Here is a 27,241-nt window from a genome sequence, read left to right as displayed (position 1 = left end):
GCTTCAGGCAGTTTATTCTGTAATTGATACATGTAAACAAACGCTATAAGCTGTTAAGTGACTTTGGCCTTGGCTACACTCGCGGATTCACAGCGCTGCCGCGGCAGCGCTGTGAAGTGCAAGTGTAGTCGCGCCGCCAGCGCTGCGAGAGCTCTCTCGCAGCGCTGCAAGTACTGCACTTCTCCGAGGGGAATAGCTTGCAGCGCTGCAAGGGAGCGTGCAGCGCTGCAGGCGCTGATTACACTGGCGCTTTACAGCGCTGCACTCGCTGCGCTCGGGGGGGTGTTTTTTCACACCCCTGAGCGCAGCAAGTGCAGCGCTGTGAATTGCCAGTGTAGCCAAGGCCTATTGGAAGAGGATAACAAGGTGGGAGGAGGAAGAGTTCTACTAGTTCTAAAATCTTGAAGGACATAATGGCACTGATTGTTTCTAGTCACTAACTATAGAGAATGCTTTCTTTAATTAAGTATCAAATGTATTGCATTTAAAACAGATTTTTCATCCAGCACATTTAAAAGATTTTTTTAATTAAATAAAACCAATTTTAAAATGCTGTTTGTGCATTAATTGAATTTCCATTTCCATTCAAATGCAGCTTGACACAAATCACAAGTAAAAAAATTAATGCTCTAGCAAATAAGAAATGCATCATTCACCATTTTCTAAGATCATAAAAATGAAAAAAAACTACAAATCTGAATACATGTATATTAAGCTATATAATTGCTTAAATGTGTATTGATTCAATGTATCATCCAGAATGGCAAAACGAAGCACCAGATTTAGTGTGATGGCTCTATGTAGTTGCAAATCAATGTGTTTTAAGGTTAATGAGAATCAACCTCTCTTAGGAAGAATAAAAAAATAGTTACATGCCTGTTCTGCAACTGTTGCTCAAGAGGAGTTGCACATGTCCACTTCACTTAGTTGTCTGTGCACCAGTGTGCCAGAGTACTTTTTCCCATAGCAATACCCATCGGGCACTTGTACTGCTTAGCGACAGGTTAAAGAGCAGAGCCATCCCAACCTCCCACTCAGTTCCTTTTTATACCAGAAGCCACCATACGTATTGGCTCCAGTGTAGAGGGGAGAACAGCAGGTTATGAAATGGACACACGTAACACATGTTGAACAACAATTACTGAACAGGCATATATCTTTTTTCCTTCTTCGAGTGCTTGCACTTGTCCATTCTACTTAGGTAGCTCTCAAGCAGATCCTGATGGAGGAGGGTATCACTGTCTACCTAAACAAGGACTGCACCACTGTTCTCCCAAACTTAGTATCATCTCTGGAGGGGAGATGGCATAAGGGTCATCATATAAACCAAAGACCACATGGCAGCCTAGCAAGTGTCAGTAATAAGAACATGACCCAGGATAGCTGTTGAAGCCACCTTAGTCCTTGCAGAGTGGGCTAACACGTTGTGAGGAAGAGATACATGGGCAATACGGTAACAAGAAAATGCAAGTGGAAATCCAGGAGCAGACTGTCTGGGAGGTTTATTGATTTCCCTTTGATGCAATAGTAAACGAAACAAACAGCTGAGGAGATGCCCAAAACTCCTTAATTCTGACAAAGTAAAAAGCTAAAAGCTCTTTCAATGTCCAAGGTCTGTAGCTGCTCTTCATCTTTGTGAGAATGGCAAATAAACAGTCTGGTTCAAATGAAAGTCCAAAACCACCTTGGCAAGAAATTTGGGGTGACGATGTAAGGCCACTCTGTTGTCATAAAAAGTCATATAGGAAGGGTCAGCCATCAATGCTCGCAGCTCAGCAACTCTCACAGCTGAGCTAATAAAAAACACAACTTTAATTGAGAGCTGGGACAATGAACACGTGGCCATGGGTTCAAAAGGAGGTCCCATCAAACCTGAAAGAACTGAGTTCAAATGCCGGGAAGGGATTAGATCTTACACAGGCGGGAAGAGAGTCTGTCCAAACCTTTCAAAAATCTGATATAATCATAGAATTGGAGAATACAGACCTGCCACCTAAAGGTGGGCTAGTCACTGAGATAATTAAGAGTACACCTTGATGCTAACGGTCAGGCTCATCTGTTTTAGGTGAAGGCGGTAATCCAAATTCACCTAAATAAGAGCACTGGACCATGAGGTACCCTCAGTGGCGGATTAGCTACTGGGTCGACGGGCAGTGGAGCCCTGGCCACCAGGTGGGGCAGGGGAAGCCCCCGCACCCAGGCAGAAGTGCTGGGCAGCCAGGGCAGAGGAAGCCCCTGTGCCCAGACCTCTCTCTCTCTCTCTCTCTCCCCACTGCAGGCCCGGGGCCGGAGGGAGGAGGGGGGAAGAGACAGAGTTTCTCCAGTCTTGGGGGGTCAGAAAGGAGCAAATGGGTTGCAGGGCTGCAGCGGGGGGGAGGAATGGGCAAAACAGGGTGGGGTGTCTCCCCCCCCCGCCCACTTGCTCTGGCCCAGGGCCCACAAAACCTTAATCCGCCTCTGTATCAGGTGCCTGGACCAAAGAAAGTCATTCTATTTCATGAAATAATGTACATCTGGTAGATGACTTTCCATTATGCAAAATGCACAGTCTGAACTGCCACCAAAACAGGGAAACCTTTGATGATCTAACCACTGAGCGCATCCAGGCAGTGAGATGCAGGCTGAAACAGGATTCAAAATCTGGCTATGATCCTATCAGATTATGTATGGAGGGAATTGGATCCCAAAAACAGATAGGTTCAATAGGTTTGAGAACAAACATTGACCAGACCAGGCAGGCACTATCAAAATTAGGATGGCATGGTCCTGTCTGAGTTTGGCACTACCTTCAGCACTGTTAGGGTGGGGGGGGGGAGAAAGCATAAAGAAGTCTTCTGTTTCGACATCAGAAAGACAGCCGTTAGTGACCCTGGGCAGAGGCCTCCCCTTGAACAAAATTAGTGACACTTCCTGTTCTGGTGGGTGGCGAACAGGTCCAAGTCTGGTAATCCCAATTCAGAAAAATTAACTTTGCAACATGAGGTATGTGGGGCCACTCATGGCCTCTGCTGAATGACCGGCTGAGTCAGTCTGCTAGTGAATTGAGAGCCCAGGAGATGAAATACTTGCAGGTATTTTCCATTCTTGAGGCAGAAATTCCAAAGACCCTTCACCAAGAAGTAGTGGACATCAGATGTGGCCCCTCCCTGTTTGTAAAAGTAAAACATCACCACAGCACTGTTTGTAAGAACCTGCATGGAGCAGCCAGCTATATAAGGGAGAAATATCTGACAGCCTAGGTGTATAGCCCAAAGCTCCCTGACATTGATATAGAGGAAGAGGTCCCGACCCTGAGTTTGTAAGCTCACAGGATGTGCTCCCCAGCCAAGGATGAAGCATCTGTGACTAGAGTCACTGATGGTAGAGCAGGAGTAAAGGAAACCCTGGTGCTTACATTGACTGAGTCCATCCACCAATTCAGGGAGAAGAGAACAGTTGCAGGTATTTGAGTCAGCATGCCCAGCGGATCTCGGGAGCAATGGTAAATTGACTTCAACCACCTCTGCATGACCCTAAGGTAAAGTCTGGCATGCTGGGTCACATATGTGCAAGTTGCCATGTGTCCTAAAAGTCTCTTGCAATTCCTCACTGTTACACAGGGATGCGCCTGGAATTCTGAGCACAGATTGTGTATTGCTTGAAACAAATATGGCCTCGCTGTGGTTGAATCGAGAACTGCAAATTTTATCTTCTTTTCAGGGGTGAGATCTGGTTGGTCTTTGTTGATTAGCAGGCCTAAAACTTGAAAGAGACAAAGACCTTCTGCACCCCTTCTTCCACCTGGTTCTTGGACTGTCCAGGGAGCAACCAGTTATTCAAGATACACCTAAATGCCCACCCTTTGAACATGTGCTGCCACCACCACCATGCACGTTGTGAAAACTCAGAACAGGGGCAGAGGACAAGCCAAATGGAAGAAACGTAAACTAATAATGGATATCTGCCAGAACAAATCTTAGGAACTTCCTGTGACTCTGGTGAAGGGCCACAAGGAAGTATACCTCCTTTAAGTCAAGGGTAGCAAGCCAGTCATTGAGAGATAGGAATGGGATAATAGAGGATAGGGTAACCATTAGAAATTTTATCTTTATGAATTGCTTGAGATTCTGCAGGTCCAGAATGGGTCTGAGGCCTTCCTTGGACTTCAGAATGAGAAAATACTAGGAATAAAATCCCTTCTCTTGATGTAGGGGCCATAGAAGAAGTGCCTCCTAACAGCAACAGAGACTGTTCTTCCTGAATTAGTACAGTCTTAGGAGAGTGATCCCTGAAAAGAGACAGAAAAGGTGGATGGGAGAGTGGAATAGGCGTGATTTGTAGAATATATCCCACTTGCACCATGCTTAGAACCCACCTGTCTGACAACATGATTCCAAGCAGTACAACTTGCAGCCAAAGGGAAGGGAACTCTCTTAAGTGGTTTGGTGCTCTCGACTGAGTCAGACAGACTGTTTGGAAACTGACAGCTGTCTCACTGTCACAGATGTAGGAGGCAGAGATGGAGGTCTTCTCCTTTGGAACTTGTCATGTATGTCTTTTAGAAGTGTTAGGCTCCCTCACCAGGTACTATGATGGATAGCTCTGATGCACCTGAGGCAGAAACTGTTTTCTCTTTGTAAGGACCCAGGGACTAGAACCCAGGTCTGCAGAGCCTGGGATGGCTATAAAATTCTCACCGTGCCACTGGGAGACCATCCAGAGGCACAGCTAGGGAGCACTATGGAGAGTAAACGCTGCAGGAAATACCGCCCAAGAGATCCAGAGTGATGGTACCCTGCACCTCTCTGATTGGCCAAGTGCCCTATTTAACTCCATGGGTTGCCCCAGGAAGTGGCCTGGGCAACCTCACAGACTTCAGCCTGCTGCAACGCCAGACTCTGCTTGATCTCCTGTGTCTGACTCCAGCCTTACTCTCACCCTGATTCCTGCCTCCTGACTCTAGCCTGCTACAGCCTCTGATCTCCAGCCTCTGACTGCAGCCTGACTGACCCTGACTCTTGCCTCCTGATTCCAGCCTTGTACTACTTCTGATCTCTGATCCCAGCCTGACTCTGACCCTGGCACTTGCTTACAGAAGGAATTGCAAAAACTAAGTTCAATTCCTGCCTGGTAACTACTGTTCCTGCTGGGCAGACCTCAGCCCAGCTGTGACCACTAGGCAAGACCACTTATGCCACAATCCTTTTCAATTTTTATAGCAGGAGTGTAAATACCCAAAGATTTCAGGATTGCTGAGGAATCTTTTAAAGAGTGCAGAGTCTCAGCTATTTTGCCAGAGAACAGACTTGAACCCTCAGAGGCAAGCCTTCTATAGTATGCTGCACTTCAGTCGGAATACCAAGTGCTTGCAGCCACGAAGCACAACGAATAGCAATGCCGCTGCCATCAGTGGAGCTGCGGAGTCTGCTTCATCCAGTGAAGCCTGTAGAGAAGACTGGGAAACCAAACAACCATCATTAATAAACACCTTAAATTCCTCTTTGACATTGTTTGGTAACTTGTCTTGAGACTTAGACATTGCATTCCAATTTGAATAATCATATCTGGCAAGCAGCACCTGAGGATTTGCAATTCTACATTGTCCTGCACAATTGGTACCACATGGGTTGGTACCAAAGCTGTCAGGTCTGGTACCTGGGAGTTATCCTGCCTGAGAGGTGAAGCTGGCACTGACAAGCACAAGAGGTCCTGTGCCACTGCATATGCCTAACACATAGTTGGTACTGACAAAATAGCCTAGGGAACAGAAATCAGTGCCACAGATGAAGTAGACAATGGAGTCTGTCTTGACAGAGCCCCTTGAGATGCTGGAGTCAACAACTCAACACTGCAGGAATACAGTACAGGGGACCACCTCACCTCCTAACCTCAGAACTTGATTTATCCTTAAGGGAGTCTGACCATTTAGCCCTCTGAAGGAAAAAAGACTTCAGTATATCACAGTATAGAGCAAAGCTCAACAACAACAAAACAAAGACAAAAGAATAGGTAAATGGAAACCTAAAATGGGTACAGCTAACTAACTAAGTAACTAACACACAGAGAAAACATGAAGAGCTCACACTTGCTCTGACCACCAATCATAGACGGTGAGAAGAAACAGGGGCACTGGGGCATCCCTGCCTTTCATGCTCCCGCTAAGCAGCACCGGTGCATGGAGGGCACATGTGCTGCGCAGATGGGTACCACTATGGGGAAATGTTCTCTAGCTCCGGTGCACTGTGCACGGGCACACACTTAAGTGAAATGGACATGTGCAAGCACCCAAAAAAGAATTAAGAAATGCAAATGCAAAAACAAGATTTAAGGCAATGATTTAAATCAATCCACCCTGCTGCGCACCCAATGAAGACGTGATGGACTGAGCTGAATTCTGTTCTGCCTAATACAACAAAATTACCCAAGTTCCAGCTGGAGAATCTTTATTACTCATGAGGCTGTAAGAAGCTAAAAAGAGTATAGATGAATTTTAGCATATAAATCACAGCCTGAGTTTAACAGAGCCGCACAATACAAGAGTCATCTCTTAACTCAAATTATGCTAACTTAACATGGAAGCATTATGGACAATCTCCCCATACTCATGTTTGTCTAAGGGTATGTCTACACTATGGGATTACTCCGATTTTACAGAATTCGATTTTTGGCAACAGATTGTATAAAGTCGAGTGCATGCGGCCACACTAAGCACATTAATTCAGCGGTGTGCGTCCATGTACCGAGGTTACCTTCAACTTCCAGAGCATTGCACTGTGGGTAGCTATCTCCCCTGCCTATTGGAATTATGAGTTGAGCTCCCAATGCCTGATGGGGCCAAAAATTTGTCCCGGGTGGTTTTGGGTAAATGTCATCAGCCAATCCTCCCTCCGTGAAAGCAACGGCAGACAATCATTTAGCGCCCTTTTCCCTGGATTGCCTGGGCAGACGCCATAGCACGGCAACCATGGAACCCATTCAGCCTTTTTTCACTGTCACTGGATGCTGCTGACAGACACGGTACTGTAGCATCCCCTTGCCTTTGCAAGTTAGCAAAGACGGTTACCAGCCATACTGTACCGTCTGCTGCTGTCATGGGTGTTCCTGGCCGACCTCGGTGAGGTTGGTTGGGAGCGCCTGGACAAAAATGGGAATGACCTCCAGGTCATTCTCTTCTTTAAGTTTTGTCTAATGGAGAGTCAGTCCTGCTTAGAATATCAGGCAAGCCTACTAAAGAATCAGAGGGGCAAACGGCCGCTCCGGGTCAGAGCCCCAGACATCCCGCAGAAATGATGAGCTGCATGCCATTCTAGGGGGTGCCCCTACAACAACCCCACCCGTTGCTTCCCTCTTCCCCCACCCCTCCCAGGCTACCTTGGCAGTTATCCCCCCATTTGTGTGATGAAGTAATAAAGAATGCATGAATTTGAAACAACACTGACTTTATTGCCTCTGTAAGCAGCGATCAAAGGGGGGAGGGGAGGACGGTTGGCTTACAGCAAAGTAGAGTGAACCACCATTCTGCACTTGCTCAGCCTATAGCTGAAAATGGGAATCTGTGATAAGCACTAGGATAGAAGCACAGGCAGGACTGAATCTCCATTTGTGTGTGGGCCTTTGGTTGACACTGGTAAAATACAAAATGTCCCAGGATATGCATGTTGGGGGACAGTTCTAAACGGCAGTTTTATTTTTTTATTTACAGCAAAATGTAGAGGTCTAAGTATCTGATTGTGAGCCCTGGGAGCAAGGGGTAGGCTGGGGTAGGTGCGACTGCGTGGTGCTGCCGACTGGGAGAGCAGCCTGAGGCAGAAGCCTCCAGATGGCATGATATTCCAGGCAGGATTGAATCTCCATTACACAAAACTTAAAGAGGAAAATGACCTGGAGTCATTCCCATTTTTGTCCAGGCACCCCCGACCAACCTCACCAAGGTCAGCCAGGAGCACCCACGGGACGACGATGACGGTTACCAGTCATACTGCACCGTCTGCCGTCTGCAAGGCAAGGCAAGGGGATGCTGCTGTGTAGCGCTGCAGCACCGAGTCTGCCAGCAGCATCCAGTAGACATACGGTGACACTGAAAAAAGGCGAGAAACGATTTTTTTCCCTTTGCTTTCACAGGGGGGAGGGGAGGGCTGATGACATATACCCTGAACCACCCGCAACAATGTTTTTGACCCTTCAGGCATTGGGAGCTCAACCCAGAATTCAAATGGTTTTCGGAGAGTGCGGGAACTGTGGGATAACTACAGTCGTCAGTTGCCCCTCCCTCCGTGAGCATCCATTTGATTCTTTGGCTTTCTGGTACGCTTGTCTCAGCAACTTAAGTTTCACGCAGCACTGTGTTGAGTCCCTGTTGTGGCCTCTGTCCATTATGGCCTTGGAGATTTTTTCAAATGTTTTGGCATTTTGTATTTTGGAACGGAGTCCTGATAGAACAGATTCATCTCCCCATACAGAGATCAGATTCAGTATCTCCCATACGGTCCATGCTAGAGCTCTTTTTTGATTCTGGGACTGCATGGTCACCTGTGCTGATGAGCTCTGCATGGTCACCTTTGCTGATCAGCGCTCCACGCTGGGCAAACAGGAAATGAAATTCAAAAGTTCGCGGGGCTTTTCCTGTCTACCTGGCCAGTGCATCCGAGTTCAGATTGCTGTCCAGAGCGGTCACAAGATGCACTGTGGGATAGCTCCCGGAGGCCAATACTGTCGAATTGTGTCCACACTAACCCTAATTCAAACCGGCAATGCCAATTTCAGTGCTACTCCCCTCGTCGGGGAGGAGTACAGAAATCGATTTTAAGAGCCCTTTATGTCAACAAAAATGGCTTCGTTGTGTGGACAGGGGCAGGGTTAATTCGATTTAACGCTGCTAAATTCGACCTAAACTCATAGTGTAGACCAGGCCTAGGTTTCCATTGAAAACATTAATTTGGCTCCCACACATTAAGTTTGCACAGATTAAACCAGTTCCCATTAGAGAACTCATTTCCACTTTCTAAAATGGTATTGATTTTGTCCGGTCTTCACTCGAACAACCTTTTCAGCATCCCTTCAGGGAGATCAGTTGCTGAAAATGAAGTTTCAATTCCTAGTGTAGCCACGGCTAGAATCAAGTCACAAAAATCAGCAGGAGAATTAGAACAAAGTCAATCCCTATCCATACATGCTGTAATACATACAACCACCATCTTCACCATGTATGAAATCCAAACATCTATGTACAACCAGATCTCTGCTCTGTTCCCACCCAAAATGTGATTATTAAGTCTTCAGTTAATTTATGCAGCACCAGTAATATTAGCAGCTGTTTTCCAGCAAATTCCAGTTTTAAGAAAATTAAGAACTTGAATTAACTCTACTTAAAGCGTTATGGTTAGAAGAGTGTTTTTAATTATTCCTTTATACTACAAAGGAGTTATATCGAGTGATTTTGCTTCTCAAAAAAAAAAAAAAAAATTCAATCACATCTAAAAGTGATGGGTGTGTAGTCTCCTCCCCACATACAGAATTCAGCAATCTCAGACTTCAAAACAAAACATGAGATGCAGATGTAACTCACGTGCACAGTATGACAAAAGCTTGAGGGAAAAGACTCTGATACTGCAAGCAGCATTGTAAAACACGATCATCATTGTTTTCATTACTCAATCCATCTGCAAATTTAGCAAACACAATGGCAATATATTCAGAAATAATCAGGCTTCATGAGCAATATCTTAATATATTTATTAAGATACTGTAGTCAAACACTGTATTTGTTCAAGCAACGGGGAGTAGTGTGGTCTAAGCACAGATCTGGGATACAGGAATTCCTGAGTTCTACTAGAAACTGTTGCTTTCTTGCTTTGCAACTTCAGGCGAGTCGCTTACACAGCTCTGATCAACTAGGTCGCAGTCACCAACTGAAGAAGACACGCAATCCATACCTAGCTTGGTAGGATGAAGTAACTCCCCACAGCCTGTTTATAAAGTGGAGACACAGCTAGAATTGATAATGCTGTAACAAACAAAATTTATCGATAAAATGGTAGGGAGTGAAGTACTAGTTTTGATTATAAACTACCCATGTACTAAATCTGTTCAAAAATCTTTTACTACTGATTAAGGTGTATTTGATAGGTTCATGCTGAAAAATATAGGTGATGTTTGTATTCTAATAACTCAGAAAGATACCTACCCATCACAAAAGATTGAGAAATATATAGGGCCTGATTCTTCATTCCATTACATCAGTTTTATGCCAGCATAACTCTGACATCAATTAACAGTATAAAATTGGTGTGACAGGGTAGAGAATCAGGTCCATAGTGAATAACAGTCTGATGGCCACTGAAAGTTGTTACTCAATTTTAATAGGGAAATTGCAAAGGTAAAAGTGAAGATTATATTAAGCCCAGAAGTAGATGCTGATGCTCACACTAGTGGAGCTGTGAGGACCATTCAACATAGAAATAAATGTAAATATGTAAATAGCTTACATATTTTCTGAGAGGCAAGCTGCATGGATTGCCCCCACAGCTTTGAATCTTGGTTTTTGAGACAAGTGTAGATGAACTCAACTGCAGGGACAGCTTTGTGTCGAACATGTTGTAGTACTTTGCCTTTCTTCAAGTTGTCCAGTTCTTGTAGAACCACCCAGGGAATTATCAGTGCAAGTCTGCCAATGCCTAGAAAATACAATTTTTTTTAAAAAAAAACTGCCAATTGAACTATAGTAGGTTCCATTTTAATGTGAACATAGTTCCCGAGGTTTATGTGTATTAGCAGATTTCTGCATTACTGGGCAAGACCCATTTCATCTGTATACAGAAGGATTAAGTTTAAAAAAATTTTTTTTTTAAACAGAAGTTAGCTTCCTTAATGTTAAATTCAATATAAACACTCATTCAGTGGGTTATCTTAAAAGTGATGACATGCAAAGTTGAGGAGTAATCAGTAAATAATTTTTATCACATTACTGTACCATATTTTGACATAATTGTTGTGGTAATCCTGTCATGCTGTTTGCCACACAATGAATGCCACACTGTGTGATGCTAAAATAAAAAAGTCACTGAGCAGTAGAGGAAAAGGGAAGACTGATATTATGTTCACAAATGATGGTCATTATATATAACCAAATTCTAATTAATAAAGGCAACAATGGTTTGCAAAGACTATCATCCAACAACACTATCTCAGTGATAAACGCTATGGACACTGGACAAAAGTTTTACTGTCCTACATTTTCAATGAACATTGTTAAAAAAATTCTTTAAAAATATGTACTAAACTTTGTCATTAAAACTGGAATATACTAGACACACAATGAATACATTAGAAAGTGAATGACTATTCTGTCAATGCTATATACGTTGGCCCCGTTCTTTATCTCTGGCACTTACATGATCAGACCTTATATAGAAATACGCCACATACATTATAGCATAATGGGGCTATGTTTCCAATTGGTTTGCATTATAAATCACTATTCATTAGCTCAGAATGTTAGAAGCACCCTGATGGACTTCACTGGTGCATGCTGGTATCTGCAGTCTTAGTCCCTCTAGCAGTACAGATCTAGAATACAGCAACATACTAGAGGCAGTACTGAAAGCAAGGGGTTGGACGTCAGAATGCCAGGTGTTTTATTTCCAGCTCTGACTTCAATTTTTTTTCCTGACAACCTTTTTCCTGCCTTGATAATACTTATCTTACAGATGGGATAATTTGTTCCTGTGTCCTCAGCTGTGTTATGAGGGTTAAACAAAGTGCTTTGAGATCTTTGTATTAAGGTGCAATAGAAGGGCAAGATACTTACTATTAATAATGGATCAGATGCTTAAGTCCCTACTCTGCCCCTACCTCAGGTAAAAAACTCTTACTGACTTTTTATAGCATCTAGTATCAGGTAGAACCAGACCTAGGGGTTTTTAGAAAGCAAGGATTCCTAAAACTTTTATGTATGCAGAAGAGTTTAAAATTTGTTATAAGAAGTTCAGTTTTCATTAGAGTAGATATGTACATAATAGGCTCTGCTTTCAGATGTCAGTTTCATTAACAGGAAGCCTACACTCTGAATTTAGACTCTCACAAACAAGTATTTACATGTGAAAATCTAAGTGTCCAAATGTGGGATTTGGATAGCTTGTTAAGGAGCCCAGTGTTTGAGAGTTAGCCTCAATATGCATGAAGTTATTTTTCCATTATGTCATTCCAGTACAGTGTGTTAGGCATTGTACACACACACACACACACACACACACACACACACACGGTATAGCCCATAGCCTGAAGAGCTTACTATACAAACACATGAACCTGTTGATTGTCCCTTTTCTATAGGGGCTGTAAAAGCATCCACATACCTGGTATATCTCTAGTTTTCAAAGTCATGATAAACTGAAGGTGACTAATCATTATGTTGGTGTCAATCACTATCAAGAGGTTCAAACCAGAAGTAGCACTTGCTGTAGAAGAGAACATATAGCAATTCATTCTTTTGCATTCCTTACTTAGGTCACTTATTACTTTTAATGTTGTCAGTGTGGAAGCAGATAGCAGAGAAACCTCCTGACAACTTTACAGATGACATACCAGCCGGAATATCTGCATTCTCTTCTGGAAGATCTATTTCCATACTTGTCAATTCTCCACAAGTCTGCACGACTGGCAAAGCTATCTTTTTGTCAATACGAGCAGCATGCAAGTCCTCTATTATTTGCATCTATGGTAAAACATGAATACATAAAATAAGAGGTGGGTAAGCTCTTTAAAAAAAGTTGTCTGACAGGAACAGGCATCTTTGGTATCACTGCTGATGTTTTCATGCAGTTCTTAGCATTAGTCAATTTTTAACTGGTGCAGCAAATTTAAGAGTATGAGCATCTGCAGCCTATACCCAAATATGTGAAGTCCAAGGTATGGCCTAAAAGTTTCATTTGTGACCACATTTCTATCCAATAGTTAACAGGTTTGATCTGTTCCTTACTATAGAGGCCAAAAGTGCTCTGCTAACAACAGTTCTTTAGGAACATTGCTCTATTTCAGTGGTTCTCAACCAGGGGTACGCAAACCCCAGGAGTACACAGAGGTCTTCTAGGGGGTACATCCACCCATCTAGCCATTTCCCTAGTTTTACTACAGGCTACATAAAAAGCACTAGCCAAGTCAGTACAAACTAAAATTTCATACAGACAATGACTTGTTTATACTGCTCTATATACACTATACCCTGAAATGTAAGTATAATATTTATATCCCAATTGATTTTATAATTATATGTTAAAAATGAGAACGTAAGGAATTTCAGTAAGAGTGTGCTGTGACACTTGTCTTTTTATGTCTGATTTTGTAAGCAAGTAGTTTTAAGTGAGGTGAAACTTGGGGATACTCAAGACAAAATCAGACTCCTGAAAGGGGTACAGTAGTATGGAAAGGTTGAGAGCCACTGCTCTATTTCTTTATTAAAAAAAAAGTAAAGGGATGCTGGAAAGTAAAGTTGGTGGGATTTGCAACCAAATATTCTGACCCCACTTTCCAACATGGAAGCAAGAAGTCTAAAACTAGGTTGTACCATGTAAACTTGTTTCAGAAAGCCCTTGACAGGCGCAACAAACTAACTGGATTTTTTAGTACGCAAGAGATTCCAGGGCCACTAGGAATGGAAGTGGCATAGCAACAGTGCAGAATGTCACAGTTTGAGGATACAGTTGTTTAAAATATCACAAACCTCTTGGTCTGTCTCTGTAATGTGAATGGCTTGATGGGAGGCAGAAGGGCACGGGACTTCAGAGCTCTGTTGAGAAATAATGCCAGAAGTATGACATTTACAAGAATTCAAGCACTTGCTACCTGATGACAAACTTTAATTTAAACAAGTTCTCTTTGTGACCTGACAAAATTAATGTTCTATCCAAATACTATCTTTGCAGTAGTATTATAAAGAGTTAAGAATGCAGTGTGCATATAGAAAAGAGCAGAGAGTACGTATTTAAATTAGCACAATCATAATGATACAAAAACATGTTAAGATGCTTTAAAAAAAAAAAGTAGACAAGTGTCTTGTATAAATGAGGTTGGGATCAACAAATTCTTCTTAGTTGTGGCCAAACTTAAGCCTACATCTCCATACGCAGAGGGAGAAGATATAAACTGTCATCTAGAAACCACCATTTCAAAAAACAAAACAAAACGAAACAAAACAAAACAAAAAAAAACACACAGCCCATTTGTCCACTACTAACTTGCCCAGGATTTTATTAACTTTACCTGTCTTAAATGTAACTGTATGGCTTCAAAGGTCCTTCCTTCAGTTCTTGAGCTAAAAGTTTTGCTGGAATCAGGATGCTGTTTTTTCTCTTTAAGATACTGCCATCCCTTAGATGTTGCAGTTGAATAAAATAATGGTACATGTTTAGTATCATGGTGATTTTTGTTAGATAGTTCTTTAGAGTTTTCTAGGTGTTCTTTATTCTTACAAGTCTTCGATGATGTGTGTGATATATTAGTGGGGAAATTGCCATCTCCTGCAGTCTTTGGAAAGGTGGCTGAGGGCTTTTTCAGAATTCTGAAATCATCACTCAATTTTTTTGACCCATGCAACTTCTTACTTAGCAAGTCCGTAGGAAAGGTAGCTACCTTGAACGTCTCCAACATAGTTTGTTCAACTCTAGCCTTTAGTTTGCTGAGCTCAGTTTTCTCTTTCTTCTTCTTCCTCAGCTTGTCCTTCTGGATTGCAAAACTATGCCGCACCATTTTCCCTCCTGTTCCAACATTGTCAAAATAGTGGTCTTTTTTACAGATTTCCCTGCTAGTAGGGACCACACCAGAATCATTTTGGATTTTCTCTCTTCCATGTTTAACATCATTATGTTTAAACTGTATAGATATCCTTTTTCGCTTCTCAGTTTCAATCAAAACAGTACTGATTGTTTTGCTATCATTTGAAGACTCTCCTTGGAACCCTTCAATAATGCCTTGTGGAACATAGGAACTTTGCTTTCGTTTCTTCTCTTGAACATCTTTATGTACTTTGAATCTGCAGAAGTGTTACATAAATGGAAGTTACATTATAAAAAAAAAGTTACAATATAGCTTAACGTGACTGAAATCAACAAAGAGAAGCCTGCACTAGACTGTTACTGTACTTCTTCACCCAGCTAGTTACTGCTAAGCATTTGAAATTTCATTAATTTACTCTGAATTCAGGACAACGTTAATCCTTTAAGAGAGTTTGGGGGGTGGGGGGAGGAATATTTTTGCTTCTCATGGACATGCTTTGCTCTCACTGGTTTTACATCTTGCATAATTTTCTTAATTTGCCAAATGTTGACAAAAAAGGGTAACAGTAAGGTCACTGTCTACATTGTACCAGCCGGTACAATGATTACAATATGGCAGGGACCTCAACATTGTTAAGACACTGTTCAGTCTTATAGCATAGGCAAGATTGGTTAAAATGCTGTTCATATTCCTGAGCTGAACTTGCTGAAATCCAAGGATATAGCCCTCAGGTTCTGTCTGCACTGTGGGGAATAGTGCAGTAACCAGGTAGTACTTATAAAGTAGATGAGACCCAAGTCTAGCTACTGCATGCACTGCAATTTCAGCCCTGAACAGAGATTCTTAAATCAGGGCAAAATGTCTGTAGCAGTCTTTTTTTATTTTTATTAAAAACCACACGACGCAACATTAGGGTGTGTAATAGTTTTCAAATATTTATGCCCATAACACTTTTTGCATCTGTGTTCACCACAGTTATAGTCACCCACCATGCTTCAGTCACGCTAGGGGTAGCCAAAAGCAGAGTTCTGTCTAGCACAAATTGAAAGCGGGTGGGGCAGAGAGAGAGGATGCCCCCTTTGCAAATGAGCCCCAAGATATGCTAAAATGATTATCGTTCAACATGTTCAAAAATATAATCAAATATTGTTCCACCGGAGACCAATAAAAACCACTGAAAATGTAGTTAATAGAAATCCTAATAGGCCCATTAGTTATCGTAAGAGTATAAACATTTAGTCAACAATAACTGAGAAATCCACTTAACATATGAATTTACAAGTCAGTCAAAGAGCACATTTGCCATTCCACAATTTCTCAGTGCCTGTAACCTTGAAAATTACTCGAAGCATCAAGTTATTGCTACCCAGGGTTCTTTCAACCCAAAGCTCTTGGCAACTTTTACTCTGTGCGACGTGGTGTCAGGAAATAAATCAGGGGAGACACAGCCATCTGACCAATAGATGGCTGGCACAAACAGGACAACACAAGAGTGCTTTCACTTAAAGCTAAACTTTACTTAGTCTCAAGCACTTACACACATCTGCAACAGGTTAGTAAAACACCCCCAACCTTCAATAATTACCGAAGCTGAGTGTGGCTCTCGAGTGGCACAGCGGCAGCCCGTCTGCTGGTGAGGAACACAAGATGCATCCAGAGGGAGAGTCCAGTCCCAAAGAGTCCCACTACCTCAAACTTTTCCCCCTTATTTTATACATTAGTAACACAATGACATGCCCCTTAAAGAAAATTTGTTAAGCTAGCAGTTTCAATGGTCAAGCAAGAGGTTTTTTTCTGATTATTGTTGATTAACCAAGTGTAGTTTTTTCCCCTAGTTTGGAGCCCTGAGACCCTGTTAGACACATTCCTGAGGGCACATCCTCTCTTCTAAAATGCATGCATCAGCAACTTCAACACAATTCTTATCAGGAAGGACGCGGGGTCAAGCTGCCCTTTCTGTGGCACTCAAAACCCCCTCCCCTCCCGCCTTGGTCAAGCTGCGCTTGCTACATGGCCACTTTACAGCCTGCTGACTTGGCTGCTTTTAGCAATAAGCAATAGTGGGTTCAGGCACTTTACTTGTTTGCTGAACATCTCCCCGTACATTACGACAAGTGGATTGATTTGGGGGCTACCTAGAGCCAACAGAAATGGAAAATGAAAGATATTATACTTAATGCAAAATCCTCCTCTAAATTACATTATGGCTCTCTACTGTACGTTCTGCTTTTGTTCCATGCTCAGTACTTCTGCTGACATCTACAGAATAACATTCAACACAGACACATTCCTATTACGAGGCCCACTGTTCAGAATGAGGAGGATAACACTGTCCCTAGTTTCCAGGGAACAGTGGAAGGGTCCATTCCTCTCTTGTTCAGTGTGAAGTAGCACAAATTTATAGTGAATTTTAAAAGAAATCTTAAGGACCTCATCTCTTAATTGCCATCACAACCTGACTGACTTAAGCAGAGTCCATTCATGAATGCAAATGGAAATATTTTAATCTATTAAGAAGGCCCAGTTCTCCATCACTGCACAAATAAAAAAACCAATATTTTTGCTAAAATACTAAGCACTATCCTGTTGGGGTTTTTTTTAAATGGTTATGTTTAGTGACAAAGTAAGCATTTACCTTTGAAATTCTAGCTGTCCTTTTGTGTTACAGATTCCTGTCTCTTCTGATTTCTGAAAAAAAAAAAAAAAAAAAAAAAAAAGTTAAAAACTTTAACAGGAACCACTAAATTGCAGTAAAATAAAATAAACTCAATAAAGAATGTGTTACTATGATCTATCACTAGATGCATTCAAATTTTGACGAGCTAAACTCAAACAAACTGGCCATCTACTCCATTACAATGTATTTGCTTCACTGTATTGTTACATTTTAAGAAAACACAAGGAACAAGTGAGCAACAGCATACAAACAGACCTGGATTACAAAAGTATAACTGATTACAGATCTTTCAATACATACATATGCTATATTCTACAAAGAAACCGGTAGATAAAGAATATACATTACCCAAATTGCTTCCTAGAAGTTTCTATCTACTCTAGAACAGAGTTTTGACAATGTTTGGTCACAATCATATAAACAGAGTATCAACAGTTTCCTGAAATGAGTAAAAGTTCTGAAGTCTTCTCTACAATGGAGGCAGTTTTCCAAGAACTCACCACCATTGTGGTGGTAGCCAGCACCCTATCCAGACTGGGGCTTCCAACACTGCTAACTTCAATGAGCCTGAATAAGTTAGCAACAGCCGAAAAGTTTCCCTAGTGTGGAGGCCTTAGACAAATGAAACATCAGACCTGGTCCTTGTGCACAATCAGGTCAACCTAACATCCTACTGTATATTCTGTCGACCTAGCTACTGCCTCCTGGATTTACTACAGCAATGGAAAAATCCCTTCCATCACTGTAGTAAGAGACTACACTATAGTAGTACAGCACGACAGCCGCTGTAGTGCTTGTAGGGTACACATATGCTTAGAATTTACTCCAAGCTTACAACAGAGCTATCTCCCAGAACTCATCAATATCTAGCCATCAGATCAAGTTCAACATGACTAAAACAGAGCTAGCTCTTAATCCCCAACTCCCTTCTCAAACTCTGAACAAGGCCACCATCCTGCCCGTTACTGAGGCCTGTAACTTGGACATCATATTTGACTGAGATGTCTCTAAGTCCTCATATCCAGACTACATCTAAATCTTGCCAATTCTTTCTGTGTAACATCTGTAAGATCCAGGTTTTTCTATCCATCCACACAGATTAAAAAAACCTCATATCCACGCTCTCATCATCTTGATTATTGTAACATCCTTTTTTTGGCCCTGCCTTGCTCATCGCTATTCAGAATGCTGCTGCATAGATAATTTTCTTATCCTCATCACTTTGACCACATCACCCCTCTCTTCACATCACTTCAGTGGTTCTCCCCATCTCTATTACACAAACAAAGTTCCTTGTCTTTACTTTCAAGGCCCTTCTCTACCCCACCTATCACTTTTCATTCACTAGCAAGACGTCAGCTCCTACCTCCAATCAGACCGTGAAGCCAGCCTCCACTGTCCACTTGTTACATTTTGAAACAAGCACTTTGTGGTTATTCCCATCCAGCCCCTCATGTTCAAGGGCATCCCATAAACATTTGCAAAACTATCTCATTCAAATCCCACCTTATAATTCTCCTTTGCCATGACACTTACAAAAAGATGACCACAGTTAGGCCACTGGTGTGCTGAGACCACTATCATGCTCACCAATATTGTTTCATTATGCCCTTGTACATCATTTGTCTATAATCATCTGTTGTCATCTCTTGTTTTATACTTAGACAGTAAGATCTTTGTGGCTAGGGCCACCTTTTTGTTCTGTGTTTGTACAGAGCCTAGCACAATGGAGTCCTGGTCCATAGATTCAAGGATTCCAAGGCCAGAAGGGACCATTTTGATCATCTGACCTCTTGTATAACATAGACCACAGAAGGTCCTTAGAATAATATCTAGAGCATATCTTTTAGAAGAACATGCAATCTTGATTTTAAATAATTGTCTGTGATGGAGAATACAACATGATCCTTGGCAAACTGCTCCAATAGTTACCCTCGCTGTCAAAAATTTACATCTTATTTCCAGTCTGAATTTGTCTAGATTCAGCCACTGGATTGCTCTAGCAGAGAAAGGTGTAACACAAAGGGCCCATTATCAAGTACCTGTTCCCCATGCAGATACTTATAGGCTGTAATCAAGTTACCGCTCAACCTCATCTTTCTTAAGCTAAATAGATTGAGCTCCTCACTATAAAGGCATGTTTTCTAGTCCTTTAATTATTCTCATGGCTTTTCTCTGAACCCTCTCCTCCAATTTACCAACAACACTCTTTTTGAACTGTGGGCTCCAGAACTGGACAAAGTATTCCAGCATTGGTCACATCAGTGCCATATATAGAGGTAAAATAACCTCTCTGCTCCTACTCAGGATTCCCCTGTTTATGCAACCCAGGATCACATTAGCTCTTTTGGTCACAGTACCACATTAGAGGCTCACGTTCAGGTGATTATCCATCACAAACCCCAAATCTCTTTCAGAGTCACAGCTTCGCAGGATAGAGTCCTGCAAGTATCAATTACAGTAACTCCTCACTTAACGTTGTAGTTATGTTCCTGAAAAATGCGACTTTAAGCAAAACAATGTTAAGCGAATCCAATTTCCCCATAAGAATTAATGTAAATAAGGGAGTTAGGTTCCAGGGAAATTTTTTTTCACCAGACAAAAGATTTTATTTTTTATATATATATATATATATATATATACATATACATACACACACACACACACACACACACACAGAGTATAAGTTTTAAACAAACAATTTAATACTGGTACACAGTGATGATGATTGTGAAGCTTGGTTGAGGTGGAGGAGTCAGAGGGTGGGATATTTCCCTTACTGCTAAATGATGAACTAGCAATTGGCTGAGCCCTCACGGGTTAACTCTCTCACTCCGCAAGGCAGCAGGAATGGAGGGAGATATGCACATTTCCCTTAAGTACACTGCCTTGTTAATTAGACCAGCTTGCTGAGACTGCAGCTGCTGCAAGCTCCCTCGGTCCTGAGCCCTGCTCTATGGAAGATGGGATAAGCGGGGTGCAGGAGCAGGGGGACACACTGACATTAGCCCCCCCTCTTCCTTCCCTCCCCCCCGGCACAGCAAGCAGGAGTCTCGGGGAGCAGCTCCAAGGCAGAGGGCAGGAGCAGCACATGGCAGTGGTGGGAGGAACACAGCTGAACTGCAGGCAGCTGCTGCACAGGGAATTTAGGGGAGTAGAGAGCTGATAGGGGGAGCTGAGAAGGGGCTGCTGGTCCACCCTGGTTCCAAGCCCCCATCAGCTAGCTGCAAGGGGCTGCTCTTCCTGCAAGTAGTAGACAAAGCAGGCGGCTGTCAAACGATGTTAGAAGGGAGCATTACACAACTTTAAATGAGCATGTTCCCTAATTGATCAGCAACGTAACAACAAAACAACGTTAACCGGGACGAGTTTAAGTGAGGAGTTACTGTACATTCTTTGTCCCACATCTGGCCCGTGGGACCATTCTCCCCGGCCCCTGAGCTCCTGGCCCGGGAGGCTACCCCCAGCCCCTCCCCTGCTGTTCCCTCTCCCCCGCAGCCTCAGCTCACTGCGTCGCCAGCGCAATGCTCTGGGCGGCGGGGCTGCGAGCTCCTGGGGCAGTGCAGCTGCAGACCCTGGCCTGACCCAGTGCTCTGCGCTGCGCAGTGCGTGGCGGACTCCAGACAGGCAGCGTGGTTGCCTGTCCTGGTGCAGCTGCGCCGCCAGCCACCGGTGCTCCAGGCTGCGCGGTAAGGGGGCAGGGAGCAGGAGAGGGGGTTTGGATAGAGGGCAGGGAAGTTCGGGGGGTGGTCAGGGAGCAGGGGCGGTGGATGGGGTAGGGGTCCCGGGGGGGCAGTCAGGAATGAGAAGAGGGGTTGGATGGGGCGGCCAGGGGACAGGGAGAAGGGGTGGTTGGATGGGGCAGGAATCTTGGGGGGCCATCAGGTGCGAGAAGCGGGGGGGAGGGGGGGGAAGGAGGAGGTCGGATAGGGGGCAGGGACCGAGCCATGCCTGCCTGTTTAGGGAGGCACAGCCTCCCCTAACCGGCCCTCCATACAATTTCTGAAACCCGATGCAGCCCTCAGGCCAAAAAGTTTGCCCACCCCGGTCTAGAAAATACACACAATAAAACAGGCATACACGTAAGCTCTAAAGTACGTGCGTATTTCAACGTATTGATAAATCTCATGCCCACCAAGTACACATTTCAAGCTGTTGGCAGATACCAGTTTAAAGATTTGACACACTAAAAATGGAAAAACGAAAATCTGTATCAGAATACATTTCAGAACACAAGGAAGTATTCAAAAGCTTAAAAAAAAAAATAGGAGAAAAAGATGAAGTTGAGTGTATGCACTGCAAATGGTGTGGCCTAATTATTAAATGTAAATATTTATAGGTTAGTAGTTCTACGTCTACAACAGTAAATTGTTTATTCAAATGAAAAAAAAATTAGGGATTAGAGATACACCTCTACCCCGATAGAACGCTGTCCTCGGGAGCCACACAAAAAAAAAAATCTTACCGCGTTATAGGTGAAACCGCGTTATATTGAACTTGCTTTGATCCGCCGGATTGCGCAGCCCCGCCCCCCCGGAGCACTGCTTTACCGCGTTATATCCGAATTTGTGTTATATTAGGTCACGTTATATCAGGGTAGACGTGTATATTGTTTTCTCAAACTCAGAGTTGGCATTGAGTTTTGAGTTCTGTTTTAGTTCTGCAGCAAACCACATTAAGGCTTTGATTAACAGAATTCAATCTACTGAATACTTTTACCCCGATCCTTCCATCCACCAAAATAAACCACAATATTTACCCAGAAAAAATAATATTTCTGCACTGATTTTCACCTGTTTTTTAATTGTTGTAGTAATAAACACCAATAAATTCCTGGGGAAAAAATAAAATAAACAAAAACAAAGTGCCCTAATTATATACATCTTCATGCACAAGTGGGAAGAAGTTTGAGCTTTGTTTTTTCTGTTTTAGTTTTGTATCAGCAACAAGTTTCCCTTCATTCATATTTCCAACCAGCAGTGTATGCCAAGCAATTTCACACCTGACAGGGACTAGAAGTTGCAGAATTTTCCATACAATTCACATCTTTTCCCTGTGGTCCTGTCTACCTCACTAAAACAGCCATACTTAAATAGGATTATGATCAGATCATACTATAACATGGTTTAACCTTGCTTGTATGAACAGAACACACCCCAGCACTACCATCACGTTAAGTTGGTTAAAACATGGTTCTTTATCTACAATAGGTTGTGTTTACAATGGCAATTGTTGGAAAGTCTCCCATCATTACACTAGAAATAGCACAGCTCCAGTAGCTTCAACAATAGGAGTATCTGCATGGAGCAGTGTTTTAATCACAGTGCTATCTAATATCCTTCAGAACAGGTCTAAGTAACACAATGGTTAAAACATTGCAGTACCAAAGATAGGGTCACAATGGGAAGTTTTAAGAAAACCGATAGATTACACAAGGCTAGCAAGTACAATTGCACTAGTGTTGGCAACACTTCTCTACTAGGATGACCAGGTGTCTAGTTTTTGACCGGCACACCTGGTCGAAAAGGGACCCTGGCGGCTCCGGTCAGCACTGCCGACTGGAACGTTCGAAGTCCGGTTGGTGCTGCTGCTGCGGAGCCAAGACAGGCTAGTTCCTACCTGTCCTGGGGCACCACGCTGAGCCCTGGAAGCAGCCAGGAGGTCTGGCTCCTAGGTGGGGGGGGCCCATGGGGCTCTGCGCACTGCCACGGCCCTGACTCCGCACTCCCATTGGCTGGTTCATGGCCAATGGGAGCTGGGCGGGAGGGGGGTAGTGCCTGCAGGCAAGAGCAGCGCGCACCGCGGAACCTCCTGCCTGCCCCCCCCGCCTAGGAGCTGGACCTGCTGGCCACTTCCGGGGCGCAGCACGGTGCCCCAGCACAGGCAGGAAGCCTGCCTTAGCACCCCCGCTGCACCACTGACTGGGAGCCACCGGAGGTAAGCCTGCGCCCCAACCTCGAGCCCCAGCCCTGAGCCCAACCCAAACCCAGAGCCCCCCCCCACCCCCCAAATCCCTCATTCCTGTTGGCCCCAGCCCAGAGCCCGTACCCCCTCCTGCACCCCAACCCCCAGCCCTAAGTCCCCCAAACCCAGAGACCCCTCCTGCACCACAGAGCCCACACTCCCAGCCCAGAACCCTCACCGTGCCTCAACCTGCAGCCCCCTCCCACATTCCAAATCCCTCAACCCCACCCCCCCAGCCTGGAGCCCCTTCCTGCATCCCAAACCCCTCATCCCCACCCCTCACTGCGTTCTGCACCCCAGCTCCCTGCCCAGCCTGGAGCCTCCTCCTGCACCCTGAACCCCTCATTTCTGGTCCCACCCCAGAGCCCACACCCCCCATTTAGAGCCCTCACCCACACCCCAACCCCCTGCCCCAGCCCAGTGAAAGTGAGTGAGGGTGGGGGAAGAGTGAGCCACCGAGGGAGGGGGAAAATGTAGTGAGCGGGGGGACGAGGCCTCGGGGCAGGGGCGAGACTAGGGTGTTCGGTTTTGTGCCAATAGAAAGTTGGCAACCCTACTCTCTACTGTTGCATGCCTGCATACGTGTGAGGAGAACATACAAAACAATACCTATTGCTGATAAGAGAGGTCAATAATGGGTACTGCTGAATACAGCCAAGACACCTAGAGGGACATTTCTACTATGTTTCCATTGTACCTGAATGCAAGATAATTTATTATTATTATTATATTACAGTAGTGCCTGGGGAACCCTCCTTAGATCAAAGACCCGTTGTGCTAGTCACTATACAAACAGATTATGAGACAGTCCTGTCCTAAGAGTCAGTTTATATTGGAAACAAGATAGACAAAGGGTTAAGGGGGAAAAGGATTTTATAAAATGATTATGTCCAATAGTTTGACACTACTCACCCATTTTCTTTTCTCTGAGGAAGGTGTTGAGCTTGCCAAACTGGATGCCTTTGTTTTATTACTGGTAGTCTTAGAACAAGAAGGCTGAAAGAATATAATTGAGAAGCAAACAAGGGAGAAATCAGGTGATTATAACATTTTTAATTTTATGCTGTATTCATTTTTAAGTACACATTTGCTATGCAACTGAAGTCTGAGTAACTTGGTTGCCAAGAATCAAGAGTGATGTACTTATATTCATTTTCTCCTCACACACATTATTCCTTTTTCCAAAAGCCTCCCAACACCTATAATCACCTTCAGAGAATGCCCTAAACTCTGCCAGCCATATTTCTGCACTCTTCCAAACTATTCCCACTTTGAGGAGCACATATAACACCATTTGATTGCTCTCTCCCTCACTTCATCCCACCTAAATTCTGAGTGAGAAAACTTGCTAACCTGAATTACTGGTTTGTCAGTAGCATAGCACACAGCCACCAGAAGACCAGTCACCAATAAAATAAAATGAAATCCACAAAAGGTTGGGAGATTATTCTGACTGTGTTTGCAAGCATGGCCAAACAGGGGTTGTGGCCGTTAGAATCTACATTTATCTTGTTGGACTAGGATTTTCTTAAGTGATTTGCTGAAAGAAAGATCTAAAAATCAATCATTGATTACAGGCATGTTACCATTACTAGGAATCTACTCGTAATATTGGTCATTGATGGAATCAAATCTCACAGGTTAAGAAAACATTTCTGTGGGAGCCACTTGTTAAAATATTGGCAGCACATCACTGGCTCCTAATCTAAAAAAAAAAAATGAAGATCACTACTCTGCCTTGAGCTGTATCTAGCAGATAAACAACAGTACTTTCTGACTGACAATTTCTCTTAGGAAAAAAATGTATACACCAAGATGAAAGCTTCTCTTACAAGTTCTATACCTAGACTGCTCACAGCCTTCCTGAAAACCAGAGTAAAACTTAAAAGAACCTCGTTGATTCACTCTTGTTCCTGCCCTCATGACCCTATCTTTCCTCTCAGCCACTGATTCATTCCTCTATTAAACATCTACTAAGCAATTGAAACTCTGCTTTAAATGTATGTTATTTTCACAAGAGTATTAGTTTTCTTACTTTGTTATCCAAGCCATCCGAACTTCCCTCCTTTTGCTCAGACTTCTTGGATTTCTTTTTGGACATCTCAAATCCCTAAAGAAAGTAATGTTAATCAATTATCTTTCCACTTCTTGCCAAATACATGTAATTTAATCTTTAATTACTATCTGCATCAAATGTGATTGGGGGAGAAAAATACTTTACACTCAACTTTCCTCCCCCTGAATTTAGCCTCATGAGTTCTCTTTTTTCTATTTACACTTAACAGAACAATAAAAGCAGACCTCTAGTATAGCTGGATACTAAGATCTCACTGTAACAACAACACTAGAGAAACCCAGAGCAGGGGAGGAGGGACAGAGAGAAACAAACAAACAAAAAAAACACCTACCACAACAAAGTACTCCACAGCACATACTTCTCTCTGTGGGGAGAGAGAGCAAGTGACATGAAAGATGTTAGACACATTATTAATGCATTATTGGAAGGCACTCAGCTACTGTGGTGATGAGCGTGGCATAACAAAGTAAAAAAGAGCTTCCCTGTCTTCAATTACAGAAATACCTTGTTCACAAGTTTGTGGAGCTGGACCTCCATTTTTCTTCTCTCTCCTTTTATCTGTTGCTGCCTTATGAACTTATTGCAAAGAAGAAAATTATCACTGTTGACCTGTGTAGCTGTGAAATCACTATTTCATTCCCCTCCTAATTTCTTCTTCTTTCCACTCTTCCAGTGGAATCTTGTAGGACTACATTAAAGCTACATCCCTGAAGTATGCACAGAGAGAGGGACCAACTGATCCTAGAAGACTGATCTTTTTGAATGCAGCAACCATGAAGCATGGGCTGTGAGAGGTGGCCAAGTTGCCCAGAAAAACCTTTGATCCAGGAACCCATCCCTAATCATACAGGGGGGTTAGAGGGGGGGGGGGGGGGGAGAGGAGATAAAAGTTTGCCATCCTAGGTATGGGAAGAATGCATGAAAAAAACAGTGGAAGTAGAAGCTCCGTGCACCCAGCAACCCAAACTGCACAATCTGGCATTTAGTTGGCATAGTGGTAGAACTAGTTTCAAAGATCAAGGATTCTTCAGACCCCTCCCAACTGCTATATTATATTAAAAGGGACATTTTCAGGTAAGGTAGGCCTAAAAAGTTTAATTTCAGGATGGGTGGGAAACAGTTGTCTGTAATGTTAATAAAAACATTTTCATTAATTTTAAAACAATTTCTGATCATAAAACAAATCTGGTTTAAAGTTCCCCTAAAATATTGGTAAACCAAATATGAGACAAAGCTTTAGTGCACAAGAACTGAAACGTGCAACTGATTTTTGTGTTAGTTTCATCATCATATATAAAAGAAAAATGCAAACTGAAATTAAATCAGAAAAAGCAAATTAAATTTTTAACTCTGATAAGCTCAGGTGTTCTTAAAAACACATATGATGATGTTTTTCTAACAACAGTCTAACCCAGAGGTGGGCAAACTACGGCCCGTGGGCCACATCCGGCCTGCGGGACCCTCCTGCCCCGCCCCTGAGCTCCTGGCCCAGGAGGCTACCCCCGGCTCCTCCCCTGCCCCACAGCCTCATCTCACTCCGCCAGTGGTGCAATGCTCTGGGCGGTGGGGCTGCAAGCTTCTGGGGCTCTGTGCTGCGCGGTGGCGATAGTGTGGCTGGCTCCAGGCAGCACGGTAAGGGGGCAGGGAGCAGGGTGGGGGTTGGATAGAGGGCAGGGGAATTCGGGGCGGGGGTTCAGGGCGGTCAGAGGGCAGGGAACAGGGGGGGTTGACTGGTGGCAGGGGTCCCGGAGGGGCAGTCAGGAATGGGGGGGGGG

At 43.4% G+C, this 27,241-nt stretch overlaps 1 protein-coding gene across 2 annotated transcripts in view; it reads right to left on the bottom strand.

Annotated features, from left to right (window-relative positions):
- Window positions 1-27,241, bottom strand: part of LOC112103411 (transcriptional protein SWT1) — an 82,808-nt gene that overhangs the window by 53,653 nt on the left and 1,914 nt on the right. Inside the window, exons 2-11 of one of the 2 annotated variants that reach the window (XM_024195141.3) lie at window positions 25,798-25,830; window positions 25,425-25,499; window positions 24,302-24,385; window positions 17,384-17,436; window positions 14,236-15,004; window positions 13,697-13,762; window positions 12,562-12,691; window positions 12,333-12,434; window positions 10,464-10,652; window positions 9,545-9,638 (exon numbers count right to left, since the gene is read on the bottom strand). In XM_024195141.3, the coding sequence (XP_024050909.2) occupies window positions 9,545-9,638; window positions 10,464-10,652; window positions 12,333-12,434; window positions 12,562-12,691; window positions 13,697-13,762; window positions 14,236-15,004; window positions 17,384-17,436; window positions 24,302-24,385; window positions 25,425-25,499; window positions 25,798-25,830 (1,595 nt within the window). The remainder of the gene's footprint in view (window positions 1-9,544; window positions 9,639-10,463; window positions 10,653-12,332; window positions 12,435-12,561; window positions 12,692-13,696; window positions 13,763-14,235; window positions 15,005-17,383; window positions 17,437-24,301; window positions 24,386-25,424; window positions 25,500-25,797; window positions 25,831-27,241) is intronic. The other variant, XM_024195142.3, reaches the window with a different exon arrangement.

The sequence above is a fragment of the Terrapene carolina genome, unplaced genomic scaffold (genome assembly GCF_002925995.2).
Source record: "Terrapene carolina triunguis isolate 2854851 unplaced genomic scaffold, T_m_triunguis-2.0 Scaffold211, whole genome shotgun sequence".
Classification (NCBI taxonomy): domain Eukaryota; kingdom Metazoa; phylum Chordata; order Testudines; family Emydidae; genus Terrapene; species Terrapene triunguis.
Note: the sequence above shows the minus strand (reverse complement) of the source record. Positions and strands in the feature narration are given on the sequence as shown.